At 42.1% G+C, this 21,286-nt stretch overlaps 1 protein-coding gene across 1 annotated transcript in view; it reads left to right on the top strand.

Moving 5' to 3' along the window:
* Positions 1-21,286, top strand: part of LOC138246355 (dentin sialophosphoprotein-like) — an 87,296-nt gene that overhangs the window by 34,627 nt on the left and 31,383 nt on the right. The window contains exon 2 of the mRNA XM_069200876.1: positions 16,419-16,489. Coding sequence (XP_069056977.1) covers positions 16,419-16,489 — 71 coding nt within the window. The remainder of the gene's footprint in view (positions 1-16,418; positions 16,490-21,286) is intronic.

The raw sequence follows: 21,286 nt of genomic DNA, 5'->3' as shown, positions 1-21,286 counted from the left end.
TCTCTCTGCCTGCCTTTTCCACTTTCTCTATCCAACAACTCTCTCTGTCTCTGTATCACCTCTCTTGCTCTAGTTAACATTAGCCTTTCTACTTCCTGTTTTTCGCTCTGCGCCATGTCCTTTCTACTCTTCACACGCCCTACCCTTCACTCTTCTCCACTACTCTCTTTATCTGTTACCTATTCTAAACATTTCCCCATTTTGCTCTTCTCTACCTTGAATCTTTTTGTTTTTCCTCAAGTCTCTATCTACCTCTCGCTGCTTTTACCTCTCTCTGATTTACCTCTTGTTCTACATTACCTCTTTCTTAAACTTGCCCTTTGGAGTACTATACTACTCTACCACTCTCCCTTTCATTCTCCCTATCTCTGTCTCGCTTTATCTCACTCTAAAACTATACCTATTTCCCTTCCTACATCTTCCTCTCTTGATGTATCCTTTGACTTCCTCACCTTTCCCTATGTACTTTATTCTCTCCCTACCTCAAATCTCTGTCTACATCATCTACACAACCTTCTCCCTTCACTTTGTGTCTTTTACTTAACTGTTCACTTAACTTTATGCCTCTGTTTATCTCCTACATCATTCCTTGTTCCAATGCTCCTACTCAGAAGGGTCACTCCCTAGTCAGATAAGTGCACACATATGAAGGGAAGAGAGGGACAAAACATGGGAAGAGAAATTGGAAGAAAATTATCAGATTTTAACCAAAGGAATGGTGAAAATCGTCAGAGCATTGCTTTTAATGTCATTGTTGCAGCAAGATCCCTAGTAGTGAAGGTAGGTCTTCTTGTGTTTCCAAATATTCGGCAAATGGGGCTACAATTTCAAGTGCCAATTGTATGTTTTATTTTAGTATTGTGCACTAACCATCTAGCAAGTCACTCTCAGAATACGTTCCCCACACTGAGAGTAACATGGCTGATTATGCACTGAATTCCACATAAAATGTGATTGTTGCAAGCAAACAAAATCTCAAACCGATCCCCGTTCAAGCTTCCTTTAGGTACTATTTGGCCAGGCAGCTTGATATTTTGGATGTTTTTGCATATCCACTTTACTAAAGGTTTAACACATAATTTAAAATGGTTTGGTATCACAAGGGCTTAAATAAACTAAACAGAGGTAATGAAGCCAAAGTTGTTCTAAACAGGTGGCCCCGAAATATCTCTTGCCCGGGGGCCCACAAATCTAAAGATATCATCGGTAATAGGCCCGAGCCACAAGCTTCCAACATTCCAACGTTCTAATTAAAGTTATTTAATACACTGGTAATCAATCAGTGGCGGCCCATCCTTTAGGGCGAAGGGGCCACCCCCCCACCTTTTGCCCCTCATGAAGGGTGTCTGCCAGGCTGAACAAAGGTCAGCCTGACAGACACTCTTCATGTTCAGCTCAGGCAGCCAGGAGCAGACATGCGCGATTTGCGCACACTCCTGGCTGCCTGATCTGAACTTTGCTGGGCTGAGGAGGTCACAGCTCCTATGGGCATGACCTTCTCTGCCCAGTAAAGGTGCCTCGAGGCCCTCCCCTGGGTGACGAGGAAAGCGTCACCCACTGACACTCACCCTGGGCGCTTCAGGTTTAAGCCCTGAAGTGCCCAGGGCGAGTGTCAATCAGTGGCACTTCGTCACAGAGTAGGGTGGGGTCAGCAGTCTCACTGACCCCATCCCACTCTGTCACGAGGCTGGGACTGCTGCCTTCCCTCATTGGCTGACCTAAGCTCGAAAAGGAGTAACCATTGCATGGGAGGAATGGCAAGAACAGCTCTGTTATTATTATAGAGTCACCTGAATATGGTGAAAAGTTTAGTGCTGCTGCAGGTTGTAATGTTGGTTGGTGCCACGGATAAAGCTGACACGTAAAATATAGTTTTATTAAATACAGAAAAATGAAAATCTACAGTGATTGTGTATTTCCCAGAACTGTTTCTCAAAGCAGACAAACTTATCAATTTTTTTTTTTTTAAATGCACTACCTAGTAAAAACAACGTCTAATTATTATTGTTATCATTTACTGGAACATATATAAGTATAACAAGTAATAGAACTAAATTGCTGACTAGCCCTTTTTATTTGTCCTCTTTCAACCGAGGCAAAGTGACAGAGAAGGGTATCCTATGCACCTACAACCCCACATAAAGAAACAATGCCCATTTGCTATCAAGCAGCCAATGTGCTCCATGGCCACATAATGCAGTGTGGGAGCAGCTGGTTCTTCTGTTCGTTTGATGGTCCCTTTGTCTACTCTTGACTAAAAACTTCCTTATATAGTATTGGCTGTTTTGGTGAGGCATTAGGGTCATTCAAAAATGTACTGATGGTGCCTATAATAGAGAAAGGGTGTTAAGCAACATTTCCTTTTTTCATCTGCAATTATGAGCTTTGAACAGAATAGCAAGTTCATCCCTTCTCAAAGGAAGTGGTAGAGTCGTACAAAATGGAAGCAAGAGAAACACATGGAAACATGACACGTATTTGCACAAAAGGCTTAAACTCCCTGGGACCTAGACTAGACGCAGGGATCACAAAGCAAGAGTAGACCTACCATTCAGACTAAACTCCAGTCTGCCTTTTTTCTACGGGTACAGAGACCTTCCTAAAACAAAGGAAGGTAAAGCTGTATGTGTGGACTTGTGGAATTCAGTGATATTCTGGGGCATCCTAAGGTATCTTGACCCTGTAGTGCATGCAGCGCATTTAGTGACACTGTGTAGAATGCCTTATATTAATGTCCTACTGACTTACTGATGTATGGAAGGAATTATACATAGCCCAATCCGCCGTCGGCTATTCGGATGCTGCCTTGATGATGATCACAGTGTCATAGGTCACTAATACTCCTATTTGAACATAAGAGCATTTCTCATTTAGCCTGAGGCTGAGATGTCATTCCCACTGTAAATGAGAGAAAAGATGTGTGAAAGAGTAGACCATGAAAAACCAACACACAACCAATGCTAAACCTTGGAATAAGGTACACATTTAGGAAGGCCGGCAGAGTGGGTTGGTCTGGGGAATTTGCTGTTATGACCCATAGTTTTCTGCATTATAGTTCAGTCCTCTGCCCAACCTTAAGGGCCTCAAACACAACTCTTGTAGGGTTGGATTTCCCTGGCATGCTGTAACGCAGCAGGTATTGTTGCCACAACATTATTAGGTTGGGTATCAGCAGTCACACATATCTTGCTTCTTAATCATGTGTAGGTTAGGTGTCACACTTGATCCTCACGAATTGCCTGAGATCCGGTTGGACCACGCAAGCCAAGAAACATGTTGAGCCTGATTCACATTTTGTGAGCTGTGAGGTTCACTGTATCCTAGCAAGGCCACTCCCTGTTTTAGATCATGTCAAGGAGACCATCATATTAAGTTACAGAGTGTTACCCTTAAATATTTTTAACGCACTGATTTCACCACCCTCCTCACTCAATTCTCTCACTAGCATTCGTCATCACAGCAGTTTCAAACTGAGGATCGCTGGCAAAGAAACGCCCCTTCCACCAAGAGCTGCGTTGTCCATTGCAACGCTGGACTTACAAGGAGCAGCCCGATGATGAAGCATGACACCCATCTGGTTGTGTTAGGGACCTTGCTTCTGATCTATAGGATCCTCTGATCCGATTGATCAGGCTCCCCCACTTTTCCGACTGACAGCCTCTTTTGAATTCCTTATTACAAGAGACATATGACAGGATACTTGTCATGTTTGTGACAGTGTTACACGTCTGTCAAACTCTATTCAGGTTTTAGTTTTATCAGTCCTTAAAACCTATACACAGAAACTCTACTGACATCACAAATGATTCCTTGCAGGACTTCAGCTATGTGTCTCTCTTTCAGCCTGGAAACAACCGCACCGTACTGTATTGCAGCATTTACATAGCACTTACTACCAATATGTAGGGTGCCAAAGTGCTTGCCTACATGAGTAGAACGCTACACTGTGTTGGGTGTGTGGTGGGAAGGATGTTGTCTGTGTTTTGATCCCATGTGGGAAGTGTTTCCATGTTGTACGTGATGACCCCCCCCGAAGTGCAGTTATCGCGTGATAGGACGCAGTGCATAATAGTGTGTTGGATGACGAAGTGTGAGGGACAGAAGTGTAGTGCTATGGTTTTCAGTTTGCTGGTACCTTTGAGCAGCTCTACAGGGCCCTTTATGGTATTTCATATTATATAGTCTGCTTAGCTGGTTACTGCACTGGGTTGTCGAATCTGAGGTTTTGAGTATAGCTGTGATCCTGAGCTGGCATGGTTGGTGGGAGACAGAAGTGGAGAGATCTTCTGGGTGGACATTTTTATTATCCGCCTATATCTGAGTGTCTTTGTGAAGTGTAAAGAAGTAGTCATATTATATAGCTATTTGGGAACTACAGCAATAAAGTCCTCCAAATTGTCCAGCAATGTGCAACAGATCTCTTCAATTATACCATGCCTGTTCATTTGATGATGGCAGTTTTTTTGGCTGTACAGTGCTGGTGATGAACAACTCTCTCAGCAGATATGTCTTATGTGAATTTAAGAGACATAAGTTACAATTTATAGCTCATGTATCTTTAGCATTATTGTGGCCAGAACTGTTATATATTGAAGGACGTCTCTATAAAGAGAACCATATGGAGTGCCCTTTTTTGCTTACCTGAATATTAAGAGCAGGTTGCTTTTGAGTTCTTTTCAATTCATGGATTGTAAGCCAAGGCTTGTGGTTGGGGAAGCAAATGTTTCCTATGCTCTGTTCCTGTCATACGAGAGGTGCGGTTGTATAGGAAATAGCCATGTTTTCAACTGTCTTCAGAAGTTTATAGGCTCCTGGGTGCTTCTAATGCTGGCTGGAAGTGAGTTCCGGAGCTTGGGGGCTTGTACTGAGAAAGCAGCATCCTTCAGATTTGTTGTGGTAAGGTGGTATGATGATAAGCTGTGCAAGCCTGGAGAGCAGTGTGTTACTTGATATGTATTGCTTGTATTTAACTTGTAATTACGGCTGTACTTTCCCTTGGGAGGCTCTGTGGACAATGCAGAGTGCCTTAAACATTACCCTTCTAGCTATAGTAGCCAGTGGCGCTATTGCAGGATTGGAGTCATGTGTTCTCTTAGGTGAAGGCAGAGCAGAATCTTTGTGGCAGTATTTTGAATGAGTTGTATTTTGTGTCTAATGAATGTGGGTGCTCCAAGATACAGGCTGATGGGATAGTCAAGCTTGGAGATTACAGGTGTGAGGATGGCTTGCAGTTAATGTTGGTGTACAAGGTATAGGAAGATGTGACCTACAGTTTTCATTGTGTAGAATGCACTTTTGTGACACTGTTAGCATGCATTATCAAGGATTGGTCTGAGCCCATTGTTAATCTAGGTTTCCAACTTCTTTCTCTGATGTTGTTGGAGGGGCTGGAAGTTTTGTCATCATCCACAGGTCATATTCCCTGTCTTTGCAGTATTGAGCTTTAGACAGTTATCCATCATCCGTGTTTATGTCACTAAGGCAGTCACTGAGTTGTGAATTGCAGAGGTCTTCGGGCTATCCATTTTAATTTCTCCTGCGTAGTTATAACAGGTGGGGTTGTATGATTTAATCATATTTTGGGGGGGGGGTAGATAAATATTGAGTAATAGGGAGCATATGAAGGACCCTCTGAGAAACATCACAGTGTTGTGGTGATGATGTGCAAGGCTGTAGGTAGACTACACTTTGTCTGTCTGTTAGATATGAAACAACCATTTAAAGCATTTGCACATATTCCAATGTTGTGTAATCTTTGCAGTAGTGTGTGGTGGTGGACATTGTCAAATGCAGCTGATAAATCAAACACTAATAGGGCAGTTACTCTGTTTTCATCCACTGTGAGCTTTAGATCATGCCAGATTGACATAATGTGCCTTTGACTGATCTGAAACTGGACTGCTGGACTGACAGTAAACCTTAATGTTCAGTAAAGTTAGAGAGCTGAGTAAAGATTTATTTCTCAAAAGATTTCCTAAGAATGGTTTCCTTGCTATGGGCCTGTAGTTTGCTGGGTCAGATGGGTGAAGATTTTTCTTATAGAGGATAGCTCAGATTTAGGAGCTCTTGCGCTCAGGCGTGAATGAACTTAGTTCCACAGACTTATTCTACTACCTCCCCTGCACAGGTGGTGAGAAGGATATCTTTGAAGATTTTTAGCGATGTTGGGCCTGATGGTGATCCTGATGGCCTGACTACAATGATAATATTGAGGAAATCTTTTTGTGACAGGGTATTGGAGGTATGAATTGATGATTATTGATGTTTCTTTCTGTGTTGTCTGCCATCATCTTCAGGTAATTTTTAATATTTGTAATTATTTAGATATTTTCATGGGAGACTTTATCACAATAGTCTTGTGATTGTGGTGTTTCTGTGTTTAGGCACTCTGGATTGCAGAAGTGTTTTTAGAATTTTATGGAGTTCTTTAGAGGAGCAATATGCTTCAGTTATGAGCGTGGAGTCATGGTGTCTTTTTGTGTCTCTTATGGTTCTTTCACAGGTTCTGTTATAGTGTAATAGTGTACTTTTCTCTTTCATCTCCTGATTGTCTTCATTTGTGTTGTATTATGTTGAGTTATGTTTTAATTTTTTTTGGTGTTGTCATTAACTCAGGTTGTGCTCTTTTTGTGGTCAACACTGTATGTGGATTTTGTTGGTGTTTGTTTGTCCAGTGCAGTGGCGATCCAATTGTAGAAGGTGTGTATGTCTTTCAGCCTCATGTTTATTGGGCTTTTTTTTAGGTAGACGTTGAGTTGCTGGATATCTAGTCCTTTCTGTTGTCTGTACAAGCATTTGATGTTGATGGTCTTTCTATTCTTCAAAGTGTTGTTATTGTTAGGTGTGTAGATCTTTAAGGTGATACTGTTGTGGGCGTTTCAGCTTACAGGGATGTTGTTTTGTAACTGTGGCTTGTCCTGGGGGTGACAATATGACACCTGGCATGTGTCCTTCACAGTTAGTTGGGCAAGAAATGATTTGTTGTAGGTTGAAGGCTTTAAAGTTAGTTGTGACAGATGTGCTTGTAGTTAGAGTCTTCAAACCATACGTTTAGGTATCCTAGAATGTATAGGTTTGATTGGTCCAGATGGATGTTGGTTACTATATCAAGTAGGACATCTTTAAAGTAGGTATTGTTAGGTGATGGTCTGTATATTAGGAGCAAGGAATACGTGATATTTGGAGTGGGGTGACATCTTAATGTCAAGGATTCACAGCCGTTCATGGTGAGGTTTTCAATAATTGTTATTGGTAGTGATTTTTATGGATGACAACTAGACCTCCCCCACAGTTGCCGATACAATCTTTTGTTAACAGTGTGAAAAACAGGAAGGATGACTTTGTTGCATGTGGGTGAAGAATGTTCGCTAAGCCATGTTTCTGTAATGAAAGTGAGGTCTGGTGTTGTTTCTGAGAGTAAGTCAAAGATGTTAAAGCGATTTTTGTTCATGTATCTTGCTTTGAAGAGTAAGCATTTTAGCTAGTGTGCTTCTGTCTTCTTCATGCCCTGTAGTAAGAGTGGAGGTGAAGGGGCCAGGGTGTTTTGAGGTGGATGGTATGAGGGAGTATTGTGCTTTTGGTGGAGGTGTAAGCAAGGTTGTTTGGTTACAGAAATGAGGACTTTGAGAAATGTATGTATTGTATTGCAACATTTATATAGCGCTTACTACCCCTATTGTGTGGGGGGATTAAACGCTTGCCAACTTGGGTGGCACACTACAATGTGGAGGATGTGTGTGGCTGGAAGGATGTTTCATTGTTTTAATCCTATGTAGGAAGTCTTTCCACGTTGTGAGTGAGGACCACAAAGGTGCGGTTATAGTGTTTGCAGTGTGAAAGATAAAGAAGTGTGAGAGAGAGGCATATGGTTTGTGTTTTTTTTGTAAGCCTGCAGCTTTGAGCAGCTTCTTAGGTTCATAGACCACGTTGGGCTGTCCATTCAGTGATACTTTGTTTAATGTTTATGATTCTGGGCAGCCATAAATTACAAGGAGAAGTGATGGAGAGATCTGCAGGGATGGACTTTGTTAATATCACCACAAATCTGACTAATATTGAGGGCTCTTTGTGGTGGGTCATGGTGTTGTAACTTCGGTGTTGTCTGGTGATTTGTGTAGAGTGTGGGGAGTTGTGATGGTAAGGTACGATTAGGGAAACTTGTGTTCATAGGTTTGACCCTTCCCTTGATTTTTAGCTTTCATGTGGCAAGTGACATACTGTTTGTAGGTTATTCGGGTTGTGGTTATTAAATTTGTGTATTGTTTGTGATATGTTGTGTGGTGTTGTGGTTGTTTTTGTTTGGTAAAATGTTGATGGGGAAATGTATTAGTAGTTAAATTACTCAGTGTTTGTATAAGAGGAGTTTGTGATTAGTATAGGTGGAATTTTAGGGATTATTAGTTTATAAAGTTTTTGGTTGCATACCTGAAATTCTTATGGTAGAGATGCAGAGTTTCTGGCTCTAGGCCCTTTTCAAGCCCAAACAGGCAGCCCCCTTAACCTGTCATCTCTTACCATGATGCCGGGGCTTCAAGTCCTGAGCCCTAGGGTTAAAAATCCTAGTGATCAGGTGACCTTGCGTGAATCAGTACCCTAGCTCTAGACCCTAGGACCAATTGGAGCCCCAAGAACCAATCACAGCCCTAGCCCTGTCAATCAATCAGAACCCAAGCCATAAGCCCTAGCGTCAACATAAACCCTAGCCCTTGGAGGCAATCAGAACCTAGCACTATCAACCAATCAGAACCCTAAGCCCTAGGTCTAATAAATAACTCAGCCCTGGGAGTCAATCAGAAACATAGCCCTATCAACCAATCAGGACCCAAACACCAAGTCCTAGATCCAATAGGACCCCTAGCCGTAGGGGGCAGGATGGGGGAAATAAAACACAGGTTCAACAACCAATATAAACCTTATTCTAAGAGTATGTGACCTTAAACTTAAGGGACTATGCAATGTGTGAAGGATGGAAGAAGGTCTGCACAGGTGACTTTTGCCCAATCACTTAACCAGAAACATGGTGTGCATAGGGGAAGGGGGAGGGAGCTGCTATTCAGCTGCTATCTCCTTGAATGCGGATTGGCCCCAAAACACTCTGCAGTTCCTGTTTAAGACTGCAGGAAAGGCCCAGTGTAAAGCCACTAAATAATGATTTTCATGCACTTAAATCAAATTTCTCCTACAACCCCAAAACAAATGCTAAACACACTCCTAAACACAATTCAAACCACAGAAAACAGGTTAAACGGGCTCTACACACTGAGGCCTTTTTTGTTCGAATTTCATTTTGTGGGGGTGGTCCTTTGCCTTTATTAACTGTAGAACAGTTTAGGGAAAACAAGAAAATAAATGTAAGCAGTCACGCATACACAAAACAGCAGATTCAGAGCGAAATTGTACAGCATAAAGTGCCCAAATTTATCACCTTTCCCTTGGGCTTGCTCTCTGAGGTGCTCAGGGCTCACAGAAGCCAGGGTGTACAAAATGGAGATGGCTACCTTGGAGCTCCTGCCCCAAACTTAAGGGCTTGTGCAAGGTGTGAGGGGACTAGGAAGGCCTCCTCAGATGACGGTGGCCCAATCACTTAACCAGAAACTGGTATGCAGAAGTGGGAGGGAGTTGCTGTTCAGCTCACAATCTCTTTGGATGCAGACTGACCCAATACACACTTTGCAGTTCCTGTTCAACTCTGCACGTAAGCCCCAATGTAAAGCCACCAAATAATGCTTTTGAGAGCCTTACAATCCTTCTCTTACCACCCCAAAATGAGTGCTAAACACATTACCAAACATATATGAAACCACAGAAAACAGATTAAGCAGTCTCTAAATACTCAGGTTAGGGTTAGTTATCTTTTGTTTTGCCTTTTTTGATTGTATTTTGGGGGCGGGGTGGTGTTTAGTAACCTTAGTGCACTTTATGGAAAACAAGGAAAGAAATATAAGTAGTCACACATACACAAAACAGCAGATTGAGTGAAACTACACAGCACAAAGTGTCTGCTCTTACTACTTTTTCTTTGGCCTTATACTCTGGGCTGCTCCTTGTAATTTTATAATGAGGGGAATAACCACAACCAAAGGGAAAATTCTCTTAATAACTAAGGTCTTTGGGCCTCATGGTGGCAGTCAGGACCGCCGCTTCTGTGGCGGTCCAACCACCACATTAAGACCATGTTGGTCAGACCATCAGGGTTCAGCTGTCAACTCGCCACCCGCCATCAACCCGGCGGGATCACCGATTCCGGCAGGTTGATGGCGGGTGCCGGTCGTAAGCCTTGTTTTAAAAGGTGGACACTGCACAGTTCATTTACCGTGTATAAGACACCAAGGGGCCTATTTGTACTTTTTGATGCAAAACTGCACTAACGCAGTTTTGCATCAAAAAGTTTAGCACCAGCTTGCGCCGTTCCTGAGCATCAGCCAGGAGCCATACTTATAGAATGGTGCAAGCTGGTGCAAAGGGTGGGCTAGCGTAAAAATAAATGACGTTAGCCGGGTGGGGGTGGTGGTATGGGAGAAGGGGGTTTTGCACCAAAAAATGACGTTCGGCTGGTTAGAGGCAACAAAAAAAAGCTTCTAACCAGCCTAGTGTCATTTTCTGATGCAAAACCATCAATAACACATGACTTCTGTCTTAGAAAAGACAGGAGTCATGCCCACCACCCCAATGGCCAGCATAGGGGACCAGTGTCCCCTGGGCATGGCAATTGCACCCTCAGCCATGCAGGGAGCCCCAAGTTGGGCCCCCGATGGCACGTTAATTAAAAACAAACTTACCTATACTTACCCTACTTAACTGGGATGGGTCCCCCATCCTCCGGTGTCCCTCTGGTGGTGCTGTTCCTGATGCTTGGGGAAGGCACCTGTGGACCCATTCCATGGTGTTTAACCATGGAAATGGGTCCACAGGTCCCCTAACGCCTGGTCAGACCCAGGCGTTAAATAATGCTGCAAAGCATGCTTTTTACCAATATTTAGCCCATCCTCCCACCTGTGCATCACTTTAGCACAGGGGATAAATATGGGGCTATGGGGTTAGCACCATTTTTTAGCTGGGAACACCTACCTTGCATCTCATTGACGCAAGGTAGGTTCACGCATCTAAAAAATGATGCAAACTCCAATATTTTTACGTTAGACGTGTCTAATGTCAAAATATAAATATGGAGTTAGTTTTGCACCAAATTTGCTTAAAAAACATGACGCAAATTCGGCACAAATGGAGTATATATATGCCTCCAATTGTGAGGCTTATCAACAGTAAAAAGGCCAAAACCAGCTGGTCCAAAAGCAAAATATTAGACCCTCTCATTCTTGTTAGATTCCAACTGATCTCATGCTAAGGTAAATGACCTCCCCCATGCTTCAGTATAAGAACTAAGGTATAGATTTAAATGCAACCTGGCAAAAACAACTATGCTTGCAGAATAATTGATCAGAAATGTAGGATGCTTAACTTCTGGAAGTAACAAAAATGTTATTCTTTCCAAGCGTGGCTTGCAAAGGAGTCATACTCACGATTTCAGAACTTGGAACATGCTGGGAAAAAGGGCATCCATTACTGAACACACCTAGACTCAAATAAGAATGTGGAAAAACACAACTGTTGGCACAGAAGTGAGAACTGTACCTCATTTACTCAAACATATTTACAATCATCCAGATAAGGAGTGACTTGAATTTCTGATTTGACTTTTCTGAGCTACGACAGAAGAGGAAGGTAGAACTTTCACCTTTCAGAATTCTCTTCCAACTGCTAGAAAACTCAGTGGTGTGCACAATTTCTTACGTCAGTAGTTCAGATGTGCGATTCAGGAGATCATTCATAGCAAGGAGATGTTTGTCTGTATTCACATAAGGGCATTATGACAGGCCTCCGAAGAAGACTGCCAGACTTAGATGTGCTTGACCAATGTTATTTCACTGAGGAAATGTTAAAGAAAATCACTTGATTTTCCAACCAAGAGATGGCTAAAATGGAATAAGTCGGACAATGACACTTGGGAAAGAAAAGTCAGAATGGAGAACAGATATTAAGTTGTCGGCTAGGATAGGCATATGTGAGTCTGTAGCCTCTGTGTTGGAAGGCAAGGTCTTCTATAGATTAGGGAACTTTCTTCTCGTGGCTTAACTTCCGATGTTAATCCTCAAAGCAGGATGTGGCTGAATCACGTTTAAGACCTTTCATTGAGGAAAGTCTTCTGCTCCACGGTCTTTGCTGAAGTACTCCTATAAGGCATACGTAATTGTAGACTCAAACATTCTTTGAAATGTTTCTTCTATCTAGTAGCCAGATCGATAGTCTGAGAGACGCTTGGCAATGGAAGAGGCCAATCGATTCCCTTTCAGAACTGACCAGATTGCTGACTCACATTCCTGCTCAGATTATATGCTCTATAGCTAGGGAATGGGGTGCTAGGCATATTACTATTCCTTCAAGACCTGTTATAAGGCCTACATATACAGTGTCTTGATCGTTGATTGCATCAAGATTCTTATGAGTTCAAAGACGTCTCTACATTTATGTCATTTAAATTTGTTTTTCTTATTCAGTAGACGTCATGTTATGGCACTCACGGTGGCATGGGTAAACCAAGTTCATGACTTGCAGAGTTGCAAGAACGACCTTAGTGCTATAGTGTCAAACATCATTGGATTCCTCATCACTATGGCCCCACTTTTTGCTATATCGTTTGTTGACGTTTCAGTCTCTCTTGATGGCTGTGGCACGTGTTCACACTATGGCATTCTTGGAATCCTTTGTTGAAGTCCCAAGCGATCTCGTGAGTTTGTGGTCTCTCATGATCTTGAGGAGGATTTTATGATGTCATAGGCTCACATAACTGCTTGGAGCACTTCAACATTATCGAGTTTCATCACACTGCTGTTATTCTGTCATCATCATGTCATGAGATATCAGACAAACTCAAGCACTCTGGTGTAATTTTCATCTGTATTATGGTAATCTGGTGTTTACCCAACTCACCTCGCGTTTCTCCTGTTTCGTGGCCAATGGGCAGTATGGCCCTCTAGCAGTCTGGTCCTCTAAGGCAACACTTTCAATATTATTGAATTGTAATTTTGAGTTTCTCTTGGATGTCACTCCCCTTCAGCTTCAAGAGTCTTTCAAATTCATGATCCTTCTCAGCATCGAAACCCCTGCCAAGAGTGATGGCTCTCTCACGATATAGAGTCAACACTCTGTCATAGACCTCCTCTCATTGTCATGCGTTTCCAATCTATGACATGTTGAGGCTCAAATCCTTGGCCTCTCTAGACTTAGAAGACCCCTCTCGATGTTGACAGTCAATGTACACTTTTGACTCACAAGCCCTGGATTAGCTATCCCTTTGTATCTTTAGTCCAGCCGAAAAAAACATTTTCTCCACCTAGGAAACCTATTGCACAGCACAAATTTGTTGTTAAAATCTAAATGAAAATAAAAGTGATTCCCGTTGTGGCTGGATTTCTGTCAGAAATAAAGTCTTTAATGGACTGAGGAAAACACACACCGGTTTTAATCCCTACCGCCAGAAAAAAAAAGGTTTAAATTCAATATAATAGAAATAATATTAATAATTGTGTAAAGATGCACACTGGGTCATAAAAAGCAATGAAGAAATTGCTGAGGGCACATTACTGTGTAAACGGACCCTACTCAAGGATATTGTAAACAAACTGAACGACAGACTACCACTGTGTTGCATTCGGTTGGGTGGAGATTCTTAGATGCATTATTAAGACGGGATTGCAATTTTTCCTCTGTACAAGTAGGTGCATGCCTATGTAACCAGTTCATTTGACCTTTTCTCATTTTTATGACAGGGAAAACAAAAAGGATGTGTTCACTAATGCTCTCTAATGTGCTTTTAAACCCGTTGTTGATTTTTCACTGGGAGTTTTATAATAATTTACGTTTAAAAAAAATAGGATGATGTTTCCTTTAAGTAGCGATTGTGTTTTGATAAAGCGTTACAATTAATTGAAGGGCATGTTATGTATTTGTGAATATTAACAATGAAGCGGAATGTAGGTCACAGAGGAAGGCGTGCGTTAATGCTAATTTTATGCCTTACATTACAACACTGGCTTTATTCTGGTAACTGTTCCGTTGCATCAACATCATATATAATATCTAATATGATTTGCTTGCTACACGTCACTATACATCACTATATAGAAAGTGATCCACTGCTAGCTCCCTGCTCTGCAAATTTTCAGGAAAGTGCCATGCTATCTGAGAACTATAGCCAGGGCCACTGGAATTATGCAGCAGAAAGGACCAAATTATGCAGAGTCGTTTATTAAATTATGTGCAAGAAAACGCAAATTATGCAGTGTAATGCAGCATAATATGTGATAGTATATGTCATTATTTTGTAACGTTTACACATAGTAACACCATGTTAGTACCACTTTAACACCCAAATATAGCAATAAGCGCCTGAAAGATGTCCGGTGAACCTTTGCGGAGGAAACCAGTGCATATGAACACGTGTTGTCATGCTTTTAGTAACTTTTGATCCATTTGAGCTAGAACCTTTTTTTTTTGTCAAAATATGGTGATGATGCAGCAGATGATGGATTAGGTGGCAAATGTGGAACATCTAGAAATATGGAATAAAAGCAGAGGCCAAAGAATTCACATAATTCCAGTGGCCCTGGCTTTTAACCAATAAGATAGCTGGTTGTTTACATCTGTGTGCAGCATATAGGTCATGTTTGGGGGATTTATTGATAATTGTATAGCCCTTTCACCAGACGTTTTGCACACAACAACAAGCATAATATGCAAACTTTAACAATAAAAGTTTTCAACATGGAGGTACAATGGTAAGGATTGGTGTTTTTAACAGTGTGACAAACGTAAACATAGATATTATAATGAAGTACATTTAGGAATGCTTTAACTATAGTAAAATATTGACAACTTGTTTTATATAGGATCTTACACGGCAGTTCTTCCATTAAGAGGCACCATACTTAATAGTTGTACCTTTACTCATCTGCATAGTACTCAATATGCCAACCTTGGATGATAGAAGGCTGGGTCAGTACTCACCTAGAATCGAGCTTGTGACTTGTGAATTACAGAAGGAGGGGTGTAGCTTGGTCAGTAAGGTCAGTAAGATTGGGTCGCGTTAGCTTCAAATTTCCAAACAATCACACTGGCATATCATGATAAAATACATTTTTGGAGAAGCTGAGCATTAAGGGGCAGTTGAAGGGAAAACAGTGTGAAGTGTTAGGGTTACTTAAAAGGCAATATGTTGTAAAATAACCAAATGTTTTAAGGAATTGAAACAGAGAGAAATGAGACCTGGATACCCTCACAGGTGACTAGTCGAGTTCTACAAATCGGAGATGACTGATTAATTGAGAGAGTGTGAGTGTATGTTTTTGTCTGTGTGTGCATGTAAAACTCCTAGGTGAAATCCGACAGCCACCTCACTATATCCAACTGAAAGCACCTGTACCCAACTTTTTATTAGAGGATATATTTATTAGGGCGAATCAACCCCCCTGAAGTTATACCCCTGTACAGAAGCTGTAAGCAGTGCAAAATAATTCATGACCACCAGGCCATGGAGTACATATTTGTACTACGCGGGATGGTGATAGATGTGGAATACACAATTTTGTTTAAAGTGAAAAAGAATGGCTCTAAGTTGAGGTGGGAGGGTTTTCAGGGCAGAAAATGAATATCTCAAATGCTTAAATGCCAGCAAGCCGATTTAGGCTGGAGACTCAGAATTTTTTATCCAAAATTGGCTTCATTTTAGCTATCTCCTGCCTAAAATTGCCTTTGCTTTAACCATCAATAAAGAAAATAAAGTTCCCCAATTTTTTTTCACAAAATCTTTCTATTTCTAATTTCAAATGTAGGCATGTATGCAAATGATCTGAGCCAGGCTGTGTGCACAAGACTGTGGGTGAAAGCAAAGAGATAAAGATTGACAGAATGTAGGGAACATGATAGAATACTGTGTAGGAGTAGCTAAGACTAGCTGGGAGAATAATGTGGGCCCAGAGAAGCCGACTGAACATTTTGTTTTTCCACAATTGATGAAAAGAGTGCACTTGTGTTGGATAATAGTAACACTTATTCTCAAGTCATTTGCAAGACTGTGGCAGCACATGCCATGTTAAAACACAAGCTATTGCTAGCATTATTAAAAGCATCTTGCAAACCTATGAGTGAGAATATTATTTTAGAGTCTTTATTAACAACTATGATAAACGGCAAACTCAGTCGGAAACATGCACGCTTGGGCAGGTCAAAAGTCGCCCACTCCCAGATATATTACTTGGTTAAGCTTCTTTTGCATGGTAGGGTCTTCATTGATAGTCATAAAGAATTGAGTAGTCTGGCCAGTTTGCTTAGATAAACTACCTTTTGGTTCTTTTTCAATCCAGATGACGATGATGATGATGACGATGAAGAATACAAAACAGGTTCACTCTGCAACTACTGTGCCTTCTGCAAGGTAGGACCACATTTCCCAAACCTATTTCCCATTTTTTAGTGCCAGGCTCTATGCATGAGAAATGCTGTGAGTCCCGCTCAAGGACACGTACCCTCGGTGGTGGGGCTGTGTTTTGCCACACGGAACCAGTCTGTTGAAGGTAACCCACTGCAGGCCAGCCCTGACACGCTGCTTCAAGTTTTCATTCCCTAGGCCATGATGATCAGGATGTTAGGCAGAGTTGCCAGAATAACTGAGGGTGCAAATCATGTTGGTTTCACAGATTACATTGGTACATTTCTGTCCTAATTGGAGTGCCCGGCATCAGTCTGATATTTTTGGCAATGTTTCCAAATCTGAATGAATAATAAGCCCACTTGTGGAACAGTGCCACAAGTGTGTGGTAGGACTGAAGCATCTCTCTTTACAACCATCATGTCTGACACCACAAGCTAAGAGCCCACTCCTATGCCAAACGGTATCCTACATTTTTCAACAAGACAAGGCTGCGCTCCTTTTGATCATAAACCACACACTACATCGATATAATCTGCATAAGACTTCCAAAAAGTAACACACCTGAATCTGAAAAAAGAACTGAACTGGTCTAAACACTGGTCTAGCAAAAACGTGTAGTCCGTCAGAGCGACATTTAGAATAATCCAGCTGAACTGAATGAGACAGAAACCCTTCTACATAATGCAAAAAGGCATTTACGGGAAGCCTTTTATACCTACATACCAGATTCCAGATATCCCCGATCCATCATGGAGGACAAGTCACCTATCACTCACTAGCAGTCTCACCTGCAAGGGATGCCCTTGAAGCACGCAGGCCCTACTTTCTGGACTCTCAAGATAAATGTTTGCAAGAAAGAAAAGCATCCCTGTTTCCGTAAGGCCCCCCAAACCGTTTTATGTCTGCCGTAGGTAAGGCCTTTTGATTTTACTAAAATTACACATCTGAAATACCTGCTGATAGGTGCTTTCAGCCAACACTCTTCTCGCATTATCTGTTGTGTCGTTCACATTTCCTTCTGCCTATGACTTTATACAGCATGGAGCAGTGGGTCAGCCCACTTCAGCCATAACCTAACCTCATTGTGACTGGATTCTGCTCTTTATCAAGGAGCAGATTCCCAAACAAAGTACTTCTTTTCAGTGAAGGGGCTAGTACAGCAACACGTGCTTTTTAAGACCAAAATGTTTTTGCCTTCAGCCAATGCAGTTCCTGTGTTGGTGATGGCCTGACATCTTCCTTAATAATAGAGTTTTGCAAAAACTGTGACATAACAAGCAAAACGTCAAAGGCAAAAGGCTGGTTGAAGTTAGGCAAGACCTTTTTGTCTAATTTTACATATTATCATTGTACTTACTTATAAGGACTGCAAGCCAACTGTCCAAATACAACAGTTATTTTCCCTTAGTACCCTTTTACATACAGTCCTAAACATTCCTCACATATGCAACGAATTATACAAAAGCCACATTTCATCTGAGCAAAGGAAAGCTAATAAAAGACCAAGTGCCGAGAAAAATAATAATTTTAATCTTACTAAAAACACATATTACGAAGCATAAATTAATTCACATGAATACTCAAGAAAAGTTCACCTTTATCCTAAGACAAATAATCTGTTTTGAGGCCCATGTACCTCCACCTTATAAATCACTGGACAATAGTAAAATTCACCAATCGTAAATAAATGCAGAGGGAAGGTTATTGTGACACAATTATTCGTTGACATGTTTCAGTGGGATTAAAGTATAATCTTCACCTTCTTCAGCAGAGAAGCAATGTGTTCTCTTCCTTAAAAATAAAAATAGTTATTTTTAATAAAAACGTCTGTAGACAAAAAAGACAACAATCAATACTACTTATAAAACATACTTTTAAAACACATATGATAAATAAAACGAATATCTCCTACATAGTAATCAAAAACAGAACACAACATAAAATACAAGAAAGACATTACATAAAATAATATTTAATAAACATGATGTAATTTTCACAAAAATCATCCTCCATCAATTCACATGATAACATATAAAAATTATTAATTTTCATTATTCCACTGCTCACAAGTTCCATACATACCACATTCTAAACAGGAATCCAACACTTTGGGGGTCATTCCAGCCTTGGCGGGAGGCGGGAGCCGCCCGCCAAGCGGGAACCGCCAGAAGACCGTACCGCGGTCAAAAGACCGCGGCGGTCATTCTGGGTTTCCCACTGGGCTGGCGGGCGACCGCCAAAAGGCCACCCGCCAGCCCAGTGGGAAACACCCTTCCACGATGAAGCCGGCTCCGAATGGAGCCGGCGGAGTGGAAGGGGTGCGACGGGTGCAGTAGCACCCGTCGCGAATTTTACTGTCTGAAATGCAGACAGTGAAATTCAAAGTGGGGCCCCCAGGGGCCCCACGACACCCCATACCGCCATCCTGTTCCTGGCGGCCGAAACCGCCAGGAACAGGATGGCGGTATGGGGGTCGGAATCCCCATGGCGGCGCAGCAAGCTGCGCCGCCCTGGTGGATTCCCATGGGCAGCGGAAAGTCGGCGGTACACCGCCGACTTTCCGTTTCTGGCCGCGGCGTCAGAATGCCCAAAGGAGCACCGCCAGCCTGTTGGCGGTGCTCCCGCGGACCCCGACCCTGGCGGTTTTTACCGGCAGGGTCGGAATGACCCCCTTTATGTGCCCATTCACAGATCATTATGTTCATGATATATTTTGTTCTGTTTGAGAGGACTGTGTTTGGTCTCACGACTCCGACCCAATTCAAGAGTCTTGTGGACATTTCTCATCTCCCCAACAACGGGAACAAATTAGTGTCTCCACCCCAAGCACACTCCACTCACCTCTGCTTATTCCAATAATGTTTTCAACTACTGTGTGCCAAAATACAGACACAACTGGGGCCACACACAGCTCTGCAAAACACACTGTATATAGAAACGTTATGTACTTTGAAACACAGTACTTAACTTTAATACTTAGAAATTAGATGTATGTTGATCTTTATATTTTCAAGAGCAGGCTCTGATTTTATATATAAATGTTATAGAGCAGTATGTGGCCCCACGTGTGTCTGTATTTAATAACAGTAGTATTTGGTTTATGGCCCTGGCCCCTCACACTTAACTGGTTGCTCTTTGTGACTGATTTAAGCCTACTGTCTTCATCCATTGTTCCTTTGTTGTGACATTCACATTTTTATTCCACCCACTACAGTATACAGCAACGGGTATCCCTCTCCAGCCATTGGCTAACAGGCCTCGCGCAAAGAGCACATCCACACAAAAGTAGCCCCTTCAGTGCCCTGTGGCAATGTGTGCTTTTTGAAAACAAAAAGTGGTGCACCTATGTGTAGCAGTCTACGTAAGTCTTTTTGTAAAACTTTATTATAAAAAGAAGTTTTTAGATGGCCACCCATGCCTGTGCATGCACGTGCAGGCAAGTACATCCATTTTGATAATGGTTTTGTAATACAGTTTAAAAAACATATCACAAAAGAAAATAGAAGACAATATAATCAGAACGAGCAATTCCAAAAGGTTAACAGCGAACGCCAGATCTATTGGCTTTGTCAATGACTTTACCCATAGCTGACAGGACAGAGATTAAATTCAGATTGTGTTACGTCCTTTATATACTTTCAGCTCACTCTGCTGTACAAAGGAAGAGAAGGTCTCAGTAAAAACAATAGTGATCACAACACTGAATTTCGTCAAGGATGCTGGCATTGTGTTAGAATGGACCAGATTCGAGTTCTGACAGATTTACCCTGCCAGGAACAGCACTGCAGAACAGGAGGGAGTAAAAGGGACTGGTCTGGGCAGTATTGCAATACTCACATATCTGCTGGTGCACACAGCACTGACTTCACAGTCTCCCTATCGGCCTGTGGTACCCGAGCAATGCATGTAGGGGTAGTGCAGGCACATACAGAGTGCTAAGGAGAGGATATCGCTGCTCTTATTTCCATCTCCCCTGACAGCGGCCCTGCTGTGGTTCGGTCACAGGACTTCAACGGCAGTCATCAAGAACCCAGAGACTTTATCGTGGATCCAAACTAAGGTCCAAATCTACAATAAAGTGGCGCATAGGCTTTGATGTGCCACTTTTTTTGCAATCCCCTGCCCCCAACAATGACACCATGTGTGCGCCGTATTTGCAACACGGCACACCATGACGCACATGAGGACAATAGTTTCATAATTTATGGCGCTATTGTAGTACTTCCAGGATTAGCACCATAAATTGTGGTGCTAATCCTGCAAAGTAAAGGGAGATCCATTGAAAGTAATGGGTGCGTCATTTCAACACCTGCCTTAGGCAGGCGTTAAAAATGAAATTTAAAATGATGCAGTGAAATGTAAATTTCAATGCACCAGTTTTACGGGCCTCCCTACTTAGGAACGCCCCCCTTGCATACATTATGGCTGGCACAGGCATAATGTGACGTGAAGGGTTACAAACTGGCACAATACGTACATTGCACCACTTTGTAAATATGGCGAAGGAGAATGGCCACCTTAATGCCACGTTAGTGTACAAAAAATGACTATAGTGTGGCGGTAAGAGGCGCAAGAGCCTTGTAAATCTAGCCTAACTATCTCCAGTCAGACTTGAACATCCCCTCAGACAGAGCAATATGAGGGTCCCAAGGAGGGCTATGCACATACAAAGGTTGAATGTCTTTTTGGGCGGCCGTGTTCCGCTGGCCAAAAAGACATGCGCACTTTGCATGTTCGCTACCTGGCTGTACAGCACAGTTGGGTAGAGAACATGCACAGGCTCTCACTGTCAGTCTGAGC

This window comes from Pleurodeles waltl, chromosome 7 (genome assembly GCF_031143425.1).
Source record: "Pleurodeles waltl isolate 20211129_DDA chromosome 7, aPleWal1.hap1.20221129, whole genome shotgun sequence".
NCBI lineage: Eukaryota > Metazoa > Chordata > Amphibia > Caudata > Salamandridae > Pleurodeles > Pleurodeles waltl.
This window is presented reverse-complemented; position numbering and strand designations above follow the sequence as displayed.